Genomic DNA, 17,632 nt, shown 5'->3' on the forward strand with positions numbered 1-17,632 from the left:
TTTTCTATTTATTTTTATTTTAAAAACATAATAAAACTTGACAATATTTTGTTTCCTTTTTAAAAGATACTGGATATGAAATAACGAAATCTTATTGGTTGGGTGAAACTAAATGTTCACTCTAGGGATGAACCCAAGTATTTCTCTTATTTTCCTGTCATTAGTTAATACTATTACATAACAGCCTTGTTAGTTGATTGAAATAATCAAATTATTGATGGTCTAATAATAATATCACCATTCACCACTCTCCTTTTTTGATGCGAAACCCCCATTTTGACAGCAGAAAAAGGGAGAAATGAAAAATCAAATTTTTGATCAAGAAAAAATAATCAAATGTTAAAAAGGTTATACATACTAGGGACATGTTAGCACCTTTAGAGTTTTTACCTTTTTATTTATTTTCTTCTAACATCATTATTAATAAGCACGTTATCGTTGCTTTCTTTAAAAGGTAGTATCATAATTTAACTCTGAAAAACACATTTGTATTTAAGTGCAGGCAACCTGCATAACTTATTACAAATCAATTACTTAAATGGTTAATTATTGTCCATAATCAATTGGTTATTTATAAGCTCCAATTAAAAATAATCAGCAAATGAGATTGACTTTAAAATGATGCATTTCAGATTTAGAAATGTAAAACAAAATTCAAAAATAGGTTTTTAATTAATTATGTCAGTACTGATAAAACTATAAATAAATAATTAACTATATTTGGGACCATTATATTATTCATTTAGAAAAAAAATCTACTGAAATGAAATAAATGAAAGAACTGAAAAGATTGAGAGAAAACGAAAGCACCAAGCCACTAAATACCAAATTTTAATTAATAAGTGACAAAAGAAATCGTTTCTTTATGGTTGTCCACATCTCTCACAATTTCCAACCAGCTAGCTCAAGAACTCGTCACTAACTCAGATCTTATTACATCTTCATTCACCTCCTAGAAAGTATACTTTTCATTTCTAAATCTAAAGACATCATAAATGGTTGATATCAAGTCGTTATCTACTACTTCTTCACCTCCAATGAGAGATTCTGTAGTTTCTTGACTTTCTTCCTTGCTCTGTTCGAGACTATATGACCAAAGTCAACCTATACATACACCAACCATACATTATATGGATTAAATATTTATAAAAAATGGTGGTTCTTTTGGAAACATAAGCTTCAACTAAACCATTTCTCTGCTTCCGGGTCGCTTTACCTTCAAGTTTTCCCGCTCTGTGCTCATAAAACAAAGAGTAAGTACTATATTTTTATTACAGCTACATACTTAAACATTTAACTCTATCTTTCTTTTTACTTCTGTCTTTGTGTTTTGTTTTTTTATAATCCTGATGGGGTCTCACTCTCTTGGGTTTATATCACAGTTAGAGTGGAGAAAAAGTAAAAGTTGAAGATAGAGAGAGAGAGAAGCTATGAACACTAGTGTTCGAGCTGCTCTTTCCTCCATGAAAGCTCCTTCAAAGCATGTCACCACTCAAGTAACTTTTCTTCTTTCTTTTTTCTTCTTTCTTCCTTCTTCTTTCTTCTTTCTCTACCATTTTCCACTCTAGTAAATCCAATTTTGATTTGCTTTTTTGGTGATCTCTTTAAGATTCTTGGCTTCTACATTGGACTATTTCACAACATAATATTTGCCTCTTTTTTTTTATTCCTTCTAATAAAATAATTATTCTTAGTGAAGTTACTGCAGGTCACAGTGAAAGTGATCCATACTCAATTATTATCTAGAAGATTGTGTATTTTTCCACTATCAATAGTTTCTTTACAAACTTCTTCTTTGTTCTGTATGAGTAACGTTTGGTGGTATTCTGAAACTCACAAAGGAAGAGAAGAAGAAGAAGAAGATGGAGTCTCAAGGCAAAGGAGGTCTAGCTAACTCAGGGAAGTCTCTTGCTAATAGGCGCCGAGCTAACAGAGAAAAGAAAATGGATTTGCTACAAGATGTATGATGATAAGTTCTTGAGAAACCACTTTCTTGATTTGATGATGAATTTGAGTCTAAAAAGTTGTTTGTTATGATTAGGTTGATAAACTAAAAAGGAAGCTGAGACATGAGGAGAATGTCCATAAAGCATTGGAAAGAGCTTTCACTAGACCTTTAGGAGCTTTACCTCGTCTTCCTTCTTATCTCCCTCGACATGTAAGATCCAAATGCTGATTCTATATCATCAAACTTGTTGTTCTTTGTATTTGATTTGTGTTTCTTTTATCTGATAAAGACACTGGAGCTTCTTGCTGAAGTAGCTGTTCTTGAAGAGGAAGTAGTTCGGTTAGAGGAGCAAGTTGTAAGCTTCAGACAAGGTCTATACCAAGAAGCTGTTCACATTTCTTCCAAGAGGAACCTTGAGAGTCCTAATAACAGCGAGAATTCCCCTGTTAGAAGCACTAAACACCAGAGATCTAAATCCATGTCACAACATGAGTTGAAATCTATGATCACTCCTCCGAAAAAGCATCAACAGTCTCTTAGTCTTAGCAGAAGCATCCCAAGTAGGAAACTCTTCTCCTCTGATCAGACAGTTAGTGGCAAACAAGCGTCGCCTAAACCAAATGTAAGCAGTGTTACTAAGCCAGTGGATGTGAGAGGGAAAGAGAATCAAACCTCTAGTAACGGTTTAAAAGACATGAATGATACAGAATCACTTGAGAACAGACTTAAGAAACCTTTGATTAAGGTAGATGATGGATTAGCAGACCAAGACAAGGCACAGGAGAGTGTCTCGGAATCGCTGCAAAGTGGAACTGCAGCAAACAGAGTTTCAGAGGATTTACTGAAATGCCTGGTGAGTATTATCTTGAGGATTAGCTCGTCCAAGGACATTGTGTTGGATCCATATAGTAACTGTTCAGAGTGGAGAACAAGGGAACTTGGTGTATACAAGAGTCTCTGTTCTGTTGATGCATCTTCCATTGATCTTGGGAGAAGAATCAATGCTTTATTTCTGATACATCGTCTCAAGTAAGTATCTCTTTTAAAATCTTTTTTAGAATGATTGAAATATTCTAAACTCAATGTTTGTGTAACTGTTCCTATTTGCAGGTTCCTGCTTAGTAAGCTTTCCATTGTAAATCTAGATGGTCTTAGCCACCAGCAGAAGCTTGCGTTCTGGATAAATACTTATAATTCATGTGTGATGAATGTGAGACTTCTTAGTATGATAGATATAGAGACATGTAAGATGCTGAAAAAAAGTCTGACGTCTTGTTTTTAATTTATCTTCATAGGCTTTCTTGGAGCATGGGATCCCTGAGACCCCTGAGATGGTTGTAGCCCTTATGCAAAAGGTTTATACTCTAAAACAAAAATTGGACATCACTGTGGTTTCAATGTGTGTTACATGTTTATTAGATTCATCTTCTCATTGTTGTGTCAGGCAACAATAGTTGTAGGAGGACACTCACTTAATGCTATCACAATTGAACACTTTATCTTGAGACTTCCATATCACTTAAAATTTGTAAGTTTCTTTTGATCTTTCTTTTCTTTGATTTGTATATGCTTAATCAAAGTTTGATTCTTATTCTCTTTATTTAGAAGAAGACTTGTCCCAAAACTGCAACACATGAAGAGATGAGAGCTCATAGCACATTTGGATTGGAATGGTCAGAGCCTTTGGTCACTTTTGCTCTGGCCTGTGGAAGTTGGTCCTCTCCTGCTGTAAGTTGTGCTTAAGAATCATACACATTCATCAAATTTGGAGAACTTTCTAGTAGTTTCACACACCAACTTTTGTTATTTAGGTAAGGGTTTATACAGCCGCTAATGTAGAGGAGGAGCTAGAAGCTGCAAAGAGAGATTATCTTGAAGCATCTGTTGGGATCTCAAAGAAGAACAAACTAATGATTCCAAAGGTATTGGATTGGTATTTGCTAGATTTTGCAAAGGATGTTGAATCGTTGCTAGATTGGGTTTGCCTTCAGTTGCATGGTAAATTAAGAGAAGAAGCTCTTAAGTGTATGGAGAGAAAGAACAAAGAGTCACTCATGGAGTTGGTTCAAGTAGTACCATATGACTTCAGTTTCAGGTTGCTATTGCATCAATGAGAAAAGGTTTGGTGATTTGTGATGGAACCAAGGTTTCAACAATGTTGAACACTGTATAGAATTGGGTTGGGGAGTGTAAAGTAGAGCAAAAGTTAAAAATTGTTATTGGTTGGCTGAGACCTGAGAGGATATATATAGTCATATGTTTGTGCTCTTTACAATAAACAATAGAGTGATAGCAATTTATTCAATTGATTTTATCTACAATGTGTACAGCATTTATTTGTTTTTAGACTAGACTTTGTCTCATTTGTTTTATCTACAATGTTATTTATATGTGTACACCATTTATTTGATTTTACATTTTGAGTAGACTTTGTCTCATTTATTTTTTCTTGTCTCTTGCCATTTTTTTGTCATCATACTACTGTCTCGTACCATGTGTGTTTTGGGTCAGCTTGATAGTATAAACCCTTTTTTCTTGCCTTTCAGCTTCTTTCATGTGAAAGCTATTAACACATACTTCATTGTTTAGGATGACAGTAGTTAGAGATGGCAATTGGGTTCTCCCGTCCTGTCCCGTCCCGAACTGCTGCGGGTTCGACTTCTGGCGGTACACGGCGGGCCTGTCCCGCGTGGGATGCGGTCTTCAAACTAGCTGCCCAATCCCGTTACCGCGAAATATGCAGGCCTTCGCGGGCCGTCCCGCGGGACATCGAATATTACATTGCTTATTTTTACATGTACAAACAAACATAGACATGAATTGATTTTCATCTTGCACATGATCGAATATACTCTTACAAGATCAATACATTAAGCTTATACAAAACAAATGTATTTATTATCATTTATGATGGTTTGAAGAAGCTCTACCAGTGCAGATTAGAGGCTCTTGGGAGACCGGAAGCATCATCGACACTGAAACCACCATCAATGGAGTTCCATAGTGTCTAATCTCTCTCTCTCTCTCTCTCTCTCTCTCTCTCTCTCTCTCTCTCTCTCTCTCTCTCTCTCTCTCTCTCTCTCTCTCTCTCTCTCTCTCTCTCTCTCTCTCTCTCATGTGAAAGCATAAATGTAGACTTAGGATTGCCGCAAAATCTCGCGGTTTAACCCATCCCGCTTTTGACCCGTCCCATTTTGAGCCTATCTCGCTTTGAACCCATCCCGCTTTGAGTCCGTCCCGCGAGGCCCGCAATTTTGCGGGCCTATCAAATGGAGGTCCAATCCCGTCCCGCAGCAAGCCTTTACGGGCCAGGCCCGCGGTCCAGGTCCTTGATTGCCATATATGACACTATTCAAATAAAAAAAAACATGCGAGTGACTAACAAACAAGAAATCTCTCTCGATTTCATAGTGGATTAATGTCTCGGTGAGTATTCTAACAGATGTGAATCCCAAACAATGTTGGTAGTATCAAATGAAAGCAAAAAATCGCTAGAAGGAGGGGTCGAACCTCCGACCTTGTGGTTAACAGCCACACGCTCTAACCAACTGAGCTATTCCAGCTTTTGATATACGACGAAACAAAGCTGATAATTAGAATTCATAGATGAATGGGCTTACAAAAAAGGCTGTAACAAGAGCCCAAAAGCAATCCACAATAAAAAGGAGAAAAACAACAAAACTCTCAGAATAGAAATCGTCTGTTTTGAGAAACTGCAGGGCCGTTAAACCCTAGTGTGTGTCGTCTGACGTTGAAGAAGAAGAAGAAGATAATAATCAGATGTCGGATAACAAAGACCACAACTCTGATTCAGACTCCGACGGTGCACCCGAGGAATTCACACAGGAAACAGGTATATGTTTCCATCTGTATGTGGATTTAAGCTGAAAACAGTAAACTCGAAATTGCATTAACTTAAGCGTCTAATGGGTTTTGCTTTCTTTCTTTTTCTGTCAGGCAAAGTTGGAAGATGCAGCCTTGAGGAAGATACATAGAGAGAATAAGGCTAGGTTTGTATTCTCACCACCTTCCCTCTCTCACTCTAGCTCAGCTATCTAAATGTCTAGTGTTATGCTAGAGACATTAGGGATCCGCTTTGACTATCAAAGCGACTTCTTTTGGAGCTTGTGGTGGGTTTAAACCGTTTAGGAGTTGATGGAGGAAGATGTAACTATTGATTCCTGAAATGAGATTGCTTTTCTCTGCGTTAGGGTTGTCCTGGAGAAGAAAGAGAGTCGAAGGCGTTTGGCAGAGAAGATAACGCCAAGGAAGTCACGGAAGATTGACACTTTCGATGATATTAAAGAAGAAGAAGAAGAAGAAGAACATGAGGAAGACCCTGAAGCTCTTGCAAACAAGGGGTTCCTTTCCAAAAACATTATAGACTTTCTTGCAGAGCGGGAGAAGTAATATATCTCTTTCTCACTGTGCATAGACAGTTTCAACTAGAAAACATATGTCTTAAAATTGGCAGTTTCTCTCATTCGCAGACAGAAAAACGTTTCGGATTCTAAAGAAGAAGAGGCCAAACACCCGAGAAAGAAAAAGCTAAAGAGCTCAGGGTAAATAATGATACAATCTCTTTGGTGTCTTACATGCACACTCTATAAGCAACTCATTGATTTGATCTCATCGAATCTCTCTAACTTGTGTGTGGGTGCAGTATTGAGACGGTTATATACAAGGAGATTCCACCACCGGAATGCTTGAAAACAGGGTTAGATTTCTTGAAGAATCGCAAAGCACAAGTCCCTAGATCCTCTTCAATCCTCACGAACTCAAGCCAAGCTCTCCGACTTGTCACCGGTGCTTCTTCAGCCAAGAAACAGCCACGGAGAAAATAAAACTCTGTGAAAGATTCCAAATATCCTTGTTTTGATTTATAATATAAATCAGCTTCATTTGCTTCAGTTCTACTAGTAGAAATTGATATTGCCTTATTTGCAAAAGAGCCCTTAAGTTTGTTAAAAATATGAAATAAAGTCATTAACTACTATCTTTTCCCTCCACGTATTCGAGTGTTTAAAAGAGGAGCTTTTGAATCTTTCCCTCTCTGACTCCAAAATCCTCACCGGCGATATACAAACCCTAGATTCGTTCCGCCGTCTGTTCTTCCATCAATGTCGTCGTTCAATCCATTCTCTACCCCACAGCAACCGCAACAGACTCCTCAATCACCGTTTCAGACTCCGCAGCAGACGCCTCAACCACCGTTTCAAACTCCGCAACAGGTATCTCAGCCGCAGAGCAACTCCTTCTTCTCGCAGCAACCGCAGAGCACTTCCTTCTTCTCTCAACCGCAACCGCAGCAACAGCAACAACCACCGACGTTTCAGCCGCAGCAGCTCTTGTATTTGTTCACGAACGATAAAGCTCCGGCGAGTTACAGCACCGAATGGACTGATCTCCATCCCGATTCTCAGAACCTTCTCCTTGAGATTGAGTATTACTCTTCTTTCAACTTTTCTTTGTTCAAACGCCAAAATCTTGAAGATCATTGCCGTTGCTGATAATTTGATCTTATTGCTTGTGTGTGTGAATATTCTTAGGAAGAAGATAATGGAGTACAGAACCGAAAGCCAGAGGTTAGACCAATCCAGCCGGCTTTTTGATTCTTCTATATCCACTCAAGGTTTCGAGTCTGTTGCAAGCCGCATTGTTCAGGTTTCTTGGATGATCCCTCTCTATTCTTCTTCTTTATGTGGTTTATCTCTTAGACTTGTATTAAAAGTTTATAAAATTTTGCAGGAGCTTGGTGGGATTAGTACTACCATGGACAGACAGAAAGCTGTTCTCCACGAGCTTATGCTGGTTGTTAAAGATCTGCTTCGTAATTCAGAGGTTGCGGTTGGTTCTTTCATGATGCTACAGCCAAGTGGGGGAGGAGGAGGAGCTGTTGTTGTCAGTGGTGGTGATTCTCAGCAACCTCAGGCGCAGGGAGTTCAACAAGAAGAAGTTCAAGTTTCTTACTTTTACCGTGGGATCCCAAAGAAACCTACTGCTTTTCTGCTGCAAACAGTTGTGAGGTTTGAGAAGTATCTAGGCGAGTGCAGACAGTGGGTTGAGGAGGTGGAGCAGTTGCTCGCTTTGGATTCTGACAAGTATAGTCGACGTGTTTTGGTTTTGGAGTCTCTTCCGAAAGTCATGTCTAACGTGCATGACTTCTTTGTTCACGTGGCTGCTAAGGTAACTTTGTTGTAATGAACCTTCAAATGTTGAAAACCACCTTGTAATCGGTTTGGAATTTTGTTGTGTTTCAGGTAGAGAATGTTCACCAATACATTGAATCAATGAGAAGAGCGTATCTTGCTGACCAGCGACGGAGAGGAGAATCCAATGATCCGTTTCTTGAGGCTGATAGGAGGGAAAGAGCAAAACAAGAAGCTGCTGCTAAGAGGGTCCACCCAACTCTGCATCTACCTCCTGCTGCTACCACTACTACAAGTACACAAACCTCAACACAAGTAGCTGGGTTAATTACGTACTCAGCAGCAACTCCAGAGGTTTCAAATTCTCCACAGACACCTCCAGCTAATTTTCCAACATCAGGAGCTGGCTTGTTTCCTGACACACCTGCTTCAGCACCTTCGATTTCTATCTTTGCTACACCACATACACCAGTTTTCGGTGCTCCACCAACTCCTAGATCTTTGTTTGGCGAGCAAACTCCATCAAATCCTGCTACGCCTTCGCAGTTTGTCTCAGGTACAAAGTCATTATACAGTACAGTTTGTATTAAAGGTTTTGTTTTGTGGTAATCTCAACTTGTGTTATCTGTTGTTACTTGTTTCCCCTTAGGTCTTACACCTGGTTCAGGAGCAAATTTGAGTTCTATGAAAGTAAGTACACTCTCTTCGGTTTCAAACTCTCTTTTGCATTATGCCTCTAACGACTTCATTTGACTCACCTGACCTCCCTGGATAAATGTCTGAAACTGAACTTGTTTTCATCTTTCATTACAGAGACCTTCAAGGTCCAAGTACCGAACTTCGCGACGTTAGGCACTTGATTCTTATCAAGTTCCATCTCTCAGCCTTTACCAAGCGTCATTTACTACAAGCCTTGAGCTCATCGTGTTTCACTTGCTGGTTTGGTGAAAGTTGAAAACAGATCTCACTCACTCACTCATTCATTGAATTGATGATTGTATGTTCTCAAAAGAATAGTCACAGGGAACAAAAGTAAATAGTTTAACATCTTATTCATATAGGATTCTGGACAGTGTTGTTGTCTACATGTTTCTCTTGAATATATCAATCCGTGAATATTACCTACCTTTCTCTTATTCTACTGATTCATCTTCACTAAGACCCTAAAAGAATATCAAAGGTATTACAAAAATAAAAAGCTCCGTTGCCGGGAATCGAACCCGGGTCTCCTGGGTGAAAGCCAGATATCCTAACCGCTGGACGACAACGGATTTGTTGATTGATTATTAAACTTAAACCACAAATCAAGTTACTATTTTACCAATGGAATATTTTTTTTCTGAAACACTTACCTTACCTATGAAATAATTGTCATCACTCTTTTTTTTTGTAACTTTATCACTCTTTCTTTCTCTGATGTTAAAAAAAAATGGAATTACTCTTTCTCTTTGTTCCTTGTATTTCACAAGAAAACAGCATATTTATTTTATTTTATTTGTAATTTTTTTTTTGTAACTGATTTTTATTTGTAAATTAAAACAGCATCTTTATTGGTTATTCATCTTTAAAATGATAAAACTACGACCATTCAAAACGTTCAGCTTTTTAGTTGTAGAGAATGGAAGAATCTTCTAAAGCGCATGTATCGATTGTTTACCAACAATATCTAAGACACTAAAACATATATCATATAAAATATTCTTTTGTCTTATTTTTGATTCGTTTCATAAAATAGCCTAACAAAATGTAATTTCTTCGATTCTACAAGTTTGTTAATTTACAATGCTTAACCAGTTGATGGTGATCACTGATTAGTAGTTAAGTCATTCATTATAGGTTTTGTACAGGATTATCTAATTATAGTGGTTAATCACTTGCTTTAGGTGTGGCAAAAATAACTAATTTTTCGTACGTCAAAAGATTTGCATGGATTCAGTTCAAGATCAAAAATGAGTTTTCTTATATGTATTTGGATTTAAATTAAATTTGTAAGTGTGAAACTTAGGGGGGGCGTATACCACCATCAAATTATTCCGTGTATATATAATATTCAAAGATTGATGACAACAGTTATAAATTTGATTTTCGAACTTTGAAGATTGAAACGAGAATTAGTGGTCGAATCATTGGATTATTGTTCACCAAAAATATATTACCAGTGGATTCTCGCAGCTAGAAACCGACGAACCTTATCCTCAAATTAGATATAGACAGAGCAAAAGCTATCGTTGCTTGAACTTTGCAAAACTTCTTTTTTGTAAAAGCAGTGGTGAGAAGAACAAATCAAAAGGTTAAGGATATGTGATGACGAGAAGACACGAGAGAATATAATCAATCAACGGTATCAATCTCTCGATGTCCTTATCACAACTCGAGACGTTTCAGTTCCTCCTTCAAAGAAAGACGATTCTCGTGAAAAATCTAGATTAGTTGGACATGTGTTGTGGTATAGTTGGCTGTACTAGCCGTTTCTCTACGTCCGTCCGTTAGATTCCTTTGTGGTGCGTCATAGGGGAGTATTCTGGAATATTTTTGGTTACAGGAATCAAACATTATTTGTAAAAGCTAAATTATATAAAATTGGGAGAAATTTGTGTTTGGCTATCAGGAAAAAGCGTTGAATAAAGTTGCTTTGCGTCGTGGGATCTTTTACAATGGAATGTACGAAAGATCCTTTTTGCTAATTGCTAATTAGCTAGTGTTGCAGCGACTAGTTGCGAGATATATTAAAATATATACAATCATCTACTTTGAATAAGGAGTCCTTTTTTTCCTCTGATAGACTAGGATGTCCGGCGGATCGAGATAAAGAGTCTCCATATTGAAATGTTTACTTGCTTATAATCTGCTAAAGAACTTTAGACAAACAAAACGCAAAAGATAAGCAACCAAACACATGAAAAGCACTCAAAAGTTTATAGTATAAATTTCTAAATTCAATGGTTACGTGATTTCTTTAAACTGTATCTTAATGTGAATGTAAATGGATGTTGTATAGTAAATGAGACTATGCCGAATTTTGACCACTACGATTTTTTAACCTTTTTGTTTTTGGTTTTCTCTCCACTGGTTTTTAAATTAATAAAATCGACAGTATCAACGCCACATACGAGATACTGTCGATTTTGTTCCATTAAAAGTTAAAACAAAGTTTGAGTATAAAACCATATTTGAGATATAGATATTACAAACACAATTTTATGTTCAGTAATTCAGTTCCTTTTCAATCATAATTTTCTGTTACAAATTTTCATATTATCATTTTTGATTTTGGTATATAGTTGAATATATCTCTATAATTTGCAAATTACGTACGTAGCTGATTATAAAAAATATATATATGTGACATAGTAAGTTTTTTTTTGAACTAAAATAACATAGTAAGTTGCATACTGCATGATGTCAAGACACTTGGCATGCTACATGATGTATAAGTTGTGTAGCATAGTGCACAACGTACACGTTATATAGCATGGTGCAATTATTTTTTAAAATATATATACACATGATACGTAAGCTGTGTATTAGATTTCAAAAATGTGAAAAATTCATATGCAAATTTTATGAAAAGACAAAATTTGTATATTTTTTTTTGTCAGCAACGTATAAAACATACTCATATAGACTTTGCAAACCAAATTGATAGCTTCACATCTATATAAACAAACGACGGTTGCTTTTTTACACTACGTGTAACACTTTCCGTCTTTAATTTTGCGGCCATGATATATGAATGAATTATGAGCTGTTAAAATTTGTCTTCAAAATTTTTGTGTCCTCCAGATAACTTATAAAATCTGGCCATTCTTCTGGTTCCAAAATTACATTCACCAACTGAGAACAATCTGTTGCAAATATAATAACAGTAAATTGTCATAGATTCCTCATACATTCAGTTGTCCAAATGAGAGTTTCTATTTCCGAGTGAAATGGTGACTACCTCGCTTTTGTATTTCTCGCTCCCATTAAACAATCAAAACTTTCCGGAATACTATATCAGCCTTGTCCCGAATAGGATTTCTGATTTTTCCATGAACCATCTGTAAAATTTGTATAATTTTATGATATAAATATAATGATTTTTATTACTTTAAATTTTAAATTATGTTTAACTTAATATTCTATAACATTAGTGCCAATTTTCCTTATATTTCAGAATAAAGATATATATTAACTAATATAAAAATAAGTTCAAATCAATCTCCATAATATTATACAATCAATTATGTGTATGTATATATATCTTGACACCTGTTTTGCTTTTCAGAGTCCAATTTTCAAAACAAATCATCAATTTACAAACATATTATATAAGTACTATATTTATAGTTATTTCTTGTAAAACATATATCCAGTGAGATTTGTACAACCTCATTGGTTGTGCATAAAATAGTAATAGTACCAGCCATTCTTACACACTCACTTTTTCTAATTTAGAAAACAGAAACTACAAGAGAGAGGAAGGAATATGAGAATCTTTAATGGTAAGCACTGGGAAATAGTAATAAGTTTCCTAAAATTGGATATGATGTATTTATTATCAGGCAAAACAAAAGGAAAAGAATCAAAATAAATAAATAGAAAAGGTAATACATATACAAGTTAGTGTAACGATTCGCCGCGTGTGTACAGGCATCACAAAAAGATTCTTCATTCCATTTAAAGCCAAATCTAATTAAAGCATTTTTACGCAAACGCCCTCGAGATTCCCTTTATTTACAGCGGTTACAATTTTCCGCGTCCTTCATCTTCTTCCCTGATCTCTTCTTCAATTCTTCTATATAAACGTCTTTGTCTGTCTGTAGCTTCTTTTGTCTTCATAGTTTTTAGATGGTTCAAACAGATACAGATCGAAGGATGAGTCTTAATTTGAATATTTCCTTGTACTCTCTAGAAAAACCCTTGTCTCAATTTCTCGACCAAGTGTCGAAAATCAAAGACAATCATTCGAAACTGTCTGAGATCGATGGTTATGTCGGAAAATTAGAGGATGAGAGGAAAAAGATCGATGTTTTTAAACGAGAGCTCCCTCTATGCATGCTCTTATTGAACGAAGGTCTCTCTCTCGATTCTCAGTTTTGTTTTCATGTAAAAGTTTGGATTTTTACTAAATTGTTTCTCTTTGTGTAGCGATTGAGAGGTTAAAGGAAGAGGCTTCATCAGTGATGATGGCATCAAATGGGAGATTCGATGTGGGTCAAGGGGCAAAATCGGAAAGTGATAATAAGAAGAACTGGATGAGCTCTGCCCAGTTATGGATCTCCAACTCTAACTCGGTAATTCAAATTAATTATCAGACCTTTTTATGTTTTTATTTGATCTTATTACCCTTTGATCATGTTCTGTTTTTTTTTCTTACAGACAAACAGAGAAGAAGATCGAGGTGTGACTCAGACTCCATTTCAGACATGTTACAATCTTAATCAGAGAGGGGTATTTATGCCATTTAACCCTCCTCCGGTTCCTCTGTCTCTCATGACTCCTCCACCTTCAGACATGATGATGAGGGACTGTAGCAGAATTGAACAGAATCACCAACTCAACAGACCTTTACAGAGTCATCATCACCACATTCCGAAGAAAGAGCAGAGAAGGAGATGGTCACAGGATCTTCACCGTAGGTTCGTTGATGCTCTCCAGAGGATTGGAGGTTCACAAGGTTAGTTCCTTAATCAAAAAAGGAGCCAACTTCGTATCTCAATACTGAGATTGTTATTGTTTGTTGATGTGAGACCAGTGGCAACACCAAAGCAGATTAGAGATGAGATGAAAGTTGATGGTTTAACCAATGATGAAGTCAAGAGCCATTTACAAGTAAGTACTATAAAAGTTCTCTTCTTCTTATTTACAAAAACTTGAAACATTTGATGTATGAACGAATGATTTTTGACAGTTTGTGAAATGATATTTAATATTTGCAGAAATATAGAATGCATATCCGTAAGCATCCGGGAAAGACTTTGCTATCCTTGGACCAGCCTGGTTTGTTAGGTAGGGAAACACAGAGCTTGATAAGTTTGTCGAGGTCGGATTCTCCACAAAGCCCGCTTGTTGGTAGAGAGTTGTTCAGTAATAATGGCGGTGGTCATAGCTCAGAGGATGAGGAGGAGGAAGAGAAATCTGATGGGCGTAGCTGGAAAAGTGAGTCAGATAAGAAGAGACAAGTGTTGAATCTTGAGCTCTGAAAGATCAATCATAATACTATGCATAGTGATGATGCATCAAAAATTATAATACTATACCAATCATAATACTTCATAGGAGGAAACTGATAAATCACAAACTTTTTGTTTTTTAATTAGTCTAAGTCGTGTGAAAGTAAATCTATTAATCTGTTTGCTAATTACCTTTGAAAAACAGAGGATGAAGACAATCACAACCTTTGTCTGTTGTAATGCATCGTTTTCTCCAACCTACCTAATTTGAGAATATTAATGAAAAAGCATCTTTTACTGCATAAAATCATGCTAGAATAATAATTTGAGATTTTCTTTATTGAATTATTGATATGTAATATCTAGAAAAATTGACTCGTTGATTTGAATCACTATTATGTAGTTTAAATCCACGAGATTTGCATGTTTGGTGGAATGGAACACCTTCTTACACCTTATCATTATTATGCATTATATAATCCCACAGGGTAGATATTGTATCTTCCGACATAATTTGTCATCAGTACTTGTTTTTTGTTTAAATTCCAAAAAAATTTAGTTCCAAATTATTATATACATTTCCCTTTCAGCCAATGTTCTAAATTTTGGTGATTCTGGCTTCTGATTAGTAAGCTGCACAATAATAATAAAACTGCTTCTAAAAATACGATTTTACAAATCAGAGAAATGAATGTGACAAAAGAATCCATGCTAAGTAGATTATTTATAGAATAAAGATTTGTTGGTTTTCTAATTTGGTAGTTTTAAAAATTTAATTCGTTCCATCCAGTTTTAATGTCTTAACCGGTTTAGCCATCTGATTATTATGAGGTGCTATATGCTATTGAATATAGTGTGGACTCTCTCACTCAGAAAACTACTTTCTTTGGACCTATGGGCCTTAAGTTGGGCCACATTTCACCCTCATCAACATCCACATTCTCTCTGGGGTCATATTTTACAAAACCACGATGATGACATTGAATCAATATTTTGCTCCAAGTCCGCCAAAATAAAGAGACGAAGAGTGGGTTTAGGGTTACAAATTCACAATTTCGCGTTACTTTACTTTCCTTTCTTTCTTTCTTCTTCTTCTCCCATTTTCAAATTCACTCAGAGATCCAAATCCCCAAGCTTGAGCTATGGTTGACGAAGCAGCAGCAGCAGCATCAGCATCTGAAGCTTCGGTCACGGAAGTCGCGCAAACCCTAGAACCAAACCAAGCCTCGATCGAAGCCACCGTCGAATCCGCCGCTCAAGGAGGCACTGAATCGACTTGCAACAACAACAACGCGTCGGCGGAGAGCGCTGTGACAGATGCCGTATTATCCGAAGAGGAGCGTGAGAAGACGCTCGAGTTCGCCGATGAACTCGCTGAGAAAGGCTCTGTGTTTTTAAAAGAGATGGATTTCGCCGAAGCTGTCGATTGCTTCAGCCGTGCCCTAGAGATCAGGTTTCCATTTTTCACGAGATTTTGATTTGGAACATTAAGTAGTTATGTGTCAAGTGCGTGCTTATAAGGATTCTAATGGAACTTTTAATGTGTGTTTTTAGGGTTGGGCACTATGGTGAGCTTGCTGCTGAGTGTGTAAACGCTTACTACAAGTATGGATCAGCTCTGCTGGAGAAGGCTCAGGCTGAAGCGGATCCACTTGGTAACATGCCAAAGAAAGAAGGTGAAACTCAGCAGCAGGAGTCTAGCGATGATAAGAACACTGCAAACGGTGATTCTGTTGTGTCGAGTGATCCGGAGAGACAGGGGAGTTCAAGTGGTGCCCAAGAAGGTACTCAAAGTCTGAAACTTTGGACTCTTTCAACCTATAGAATATAGATTTGACTGTGGTTGCACCTCCTTTACCCTTTGGTTGATGAAGCAAAGGACTCGTTTTTGTTATGTTGTAGCAGACTTTTCGATTGTAGTGTCTTTTAAATTCTCTCAACTTGGTGTATTTAAGGACTGTGTATTTAAATGTTTCTGAGCATTTCGTCTCTCTCTCTTTTTTATTTGTAGGTTCTGGTGTTCAAGAGCAAGGAGAGGATGGTGAAGATAGTCAACAAGAGGATGACCTATCTGATACTGATGCCGATGAAGATGAGTCTGATTTGGATATGGCCTGGAAAATGCTTGACATAGCACGGGCTATTACTGACAAACAGTCAACTGATACAATGGAGAAAGTGGATATTCTCTGCACCCTTGCTGAAATCTCACTAGAGAGAGGTTAGTTTCTTTCTTATTTCACCTTCGTAATGTCCCATTTTCTCATTTAAGTTTTCTCCTGAACGTTTGGTTTCAGAGGACATCGAGACTTCCCTGAGTGACTACAAGAACGCACTGTCCATCCTAGAGCGACTGGTTGAACCCGACAGTCGACGCACAGCCGAACTGTATCCTTTAATATACCGTCTTGCTTTTCTTTTCAATTCCGTGTATTTTGTTGTTGGATTGTGTTAACTTAACTTGGAACGTTTCAGAAACTTCCTCATATGCGTCTGTCTAGAGACAGGATGCCAGCCTAAGGAAGCTATACCATATTGTCAAAAGGCTCTGTTAATCTGCAAAGCTAGGACGGAGAGGCTCACTAATGAGGTCAAGGGTCCATCTATTTCAGCAACTTCCTCAACTGTCTCTGAGATAGAGGAGGGAATCCAACAATCATCCAATGTTCCATACATTGATAAGTCTTCTTCAGACAAAGAAGCTGAGATCCGAGTCTTATCTGGTCTCGCGGAAGACCTAGAAAAGAAGGCAAGTGAACTTGACCATCTGTTGTGAAAAAAGGAGTATGAAAACTCATAATAAAGTCACCCTTTTGTTTCATGCAGCTTGAAGAGTTGAAACAACAGGCAGAGAACCCAAAGCAACGTCTTGCTGAGCTAATGGGCATGGCATCAGCTAAGCCAAATACCGGGGACAAGGTTGTTCCTGCTGTTGCTGGTGAAATGAGCTCTTCTCGGATGGGAACTGCAAACAACGGGAAAGACTTGGAGTCGCCTACAGTCTCCACTGCTCACACTGGTGCAGTAGGAGGAGCAGCAGGTTCTTCATCAGGTGTTACTCATTTGGGTGTCGTTGGAAGAGGAGTGAAACGTGTTTTAACGAATGCAACCTCAGCAGAGTCAAGTCCATCGAAGAAGCTAGCTCCTGAGTCTTCTAACAAAGCAGATGGCAATTCTTCTTGAAGGTGAAAAAGATGTGGAAATGTCTATTACTAAGTTTTAAAACTGAGATATATGTTTGGTGTACGCTACTCATTGTCCTTCAAGACTAGAGATTTTCAAGTTATTGTAGTTGTGTCCGTGTTGAGACTTGGAAGCATTTCTTGATTGCTAATTATTCTAGTTAATCAGTCTCTTACTTTTTTATGTTATTTTTACAA

At 37.1% G+C, this 17,632-nt stretch overlaps 5 protein-coding genes and 2 non-coding genes across 9 annotated transcripts; 5 read left to right on the plus strand and 2 right to left on the minus strand.

The window, feature by feature from the left end:
* Nucleotides 1-924: 924 nt before the first annotated feature.
* LOC130494391 (uncharacterized) lies at nt 925-4,262 on the plus strand. 3 transcript variants are annotated; one of them, XM_056999768.1, is made up of 10 exons: nt 925-1,253; nt 1,383-1,496; nt 1,842-1,961; nt 2,042-2,158; nt 2,238-2,977; nt 3,059-3,158; nt 3,244-3,303; nt 3,393-3,476; nt 3,557-3,676; nt 3,760-4,262. In XM_056999768.1, exons 2-10 carry the CDS (start codon nt 1,431-1,433, stop codon nt 4,060-4,062), a joined length of 1,710 nt encoding a protein of 569 aa, XP_056855748.1. In that variant the 5' UTR covers nt 925-1,253; nt 1,383-1,430; the 3' UTR covers nt 4,063-4,262. The 3 variants fall into 3 exon arrangements, with proteins under 3 accessions (XP_056855748.1, XP_056855746.1, XP_056855747.1); XM_056999766.1 differs by having other exon boundaries at nt 930-1,253; nt 3,554-3,676; XM_056999767.1 differs by lacking the exon at nt 925-1,253 and having other exon boundaries at nt 1,359-1,496; nt 3,554-3,676.
* A 1,175-nt stretch (nt 4,263-5,437) lies between these two features.
* Nucleotides 5,438-5,511, minus strand: TRNAN-GUU (transfer RNA asparagine (anticodon GUU)). Its single transcript has one exon. It is a non-coding gene; the product is annotated as a tRNA-Asn (tRNA).
* A 131-nt stretch (nt 5,512-5,642) lies between these two features.
* Nucleotides 5,643-6,858, plus strand: LOC108821621 (uncharacterized). The gene is made up of 5 exons (XM_018594621.2): nt 5,643-5,797; nt 5,903-5,958; nt 6,160-6,354; nt 6,439-6,510; nt 6,612-6,858. The coding sequence occupies exons 1-5, from the start codon at nt 5,729-5,731 to the stop codon at nt 6,790-6,792; spliced, it is 573 nt and encodes a 190-aa protein (XP_018450123.1). The 5' UTR covers nt 5,643-5,728; the 3' UTR covers nt 6,793-6,858.
* A 205-nt stretch (nt 6,859-7,063) lies between these two features.
* On the plus strand, nt 7,064-9,233 carry LOC130505178 (nuclear pore complex protein NUP58-like). Its single transcript, XM_056999770.1, has 6 exons — nt 7,064-7,391; nt 7,498-7,612; nt 7,697-8,134; nt 8,209-8,653; nt 8,747-8,787; nt 8,911-9,233. Exons 1-6 carry the CDS (start codon nt 7,069-7,071, stop codon nt 8,947-8,949), a joined length of 1,401 nt encoding a protein of 466 aa, XP_056855750.1. The 5' UTR covers nt 7,064-7,068; the 3' UTR covers nt 8,950-9,233.
* Nucleotides 9,234-9,296: 63 nt separating this feature from the next.
* TRNAE-UUC (transfer RNA glutamic acid (anticodon UUC)) lies at nt 9,297-9,368 on the minus strand. Its single transcript has one exon. It is a non-coding gene; the product is annotated as a tRNA-Glu (tRNA).
* A 3,472-nt stretch (nt 9,369-12,840) lies between these two features.
* Nucleotides 12,841-14,559, plus strand: LOC130505177 (transcription factor HHO5-like). Its single transcript, XM_056999769.1, has 5 exons — nt 12,841-13,153; nt 13,228-13,373; nt 13,459-13,756; nt 13,835-13,911; nt 14,019-14,559. The coding sequence occupies exons 1-5, from the start codon at nt 12,928-12,930 to the stop codon at nt 14,280-14,282; spliced, it is 1,011 nt and encodes a 336-aa protein (XP_056855749.1). The 5' UTR covers nt 12,841-12,927; the 3' UTR covers nt 14,283-14,559.
* Nucleotides 14,560-15,264: 705 nt separating this feature from the next.
* LOC108821623 (NASP-related protein sim3) lies at nt 15,265-17,613 on the plus strand. The gene is made up of 6 exons (XM_018594623.2): nt 15,265-15,705; nt 15,807-16,036; nt 16,264-16,473; nt 16,550-16,640; nt 16,728-17,001; nt 17,079-17,613. The coding sequence occupies exons 1-6, from the start codon at nt 15,395-15,397 to the stop codon at nt 17,433-17,435; spliced, it is 1,473 nt and encodes a 490-aa protein (XP_018450125.2). The 5' UTR covers nt 15,265-15,394; the 3' UTR covers nt 17,436-17,613.
* The last annotated feature ends 19 nt before the right edge of the window (nt 17,614-17,632 follow it).

Source organism: Raphanus sativus, unplaced genomic scaffold (assembly GCF_000801105.2).
Source record: "Raphanus sativus cultivar WK10039 unplaced genomic scaffold, ASM80110v3 Scaffold2063, whole genome shotgun sequence".
In the NCBI taxonomy this organism is placed as follows: domain Eukaryota; kingdom Viridiplantae; phylum Streptophyta; class Magnoliopsida; order Brassicales; family Brassicaceae; genus Raphanus; species Raphanus sativus.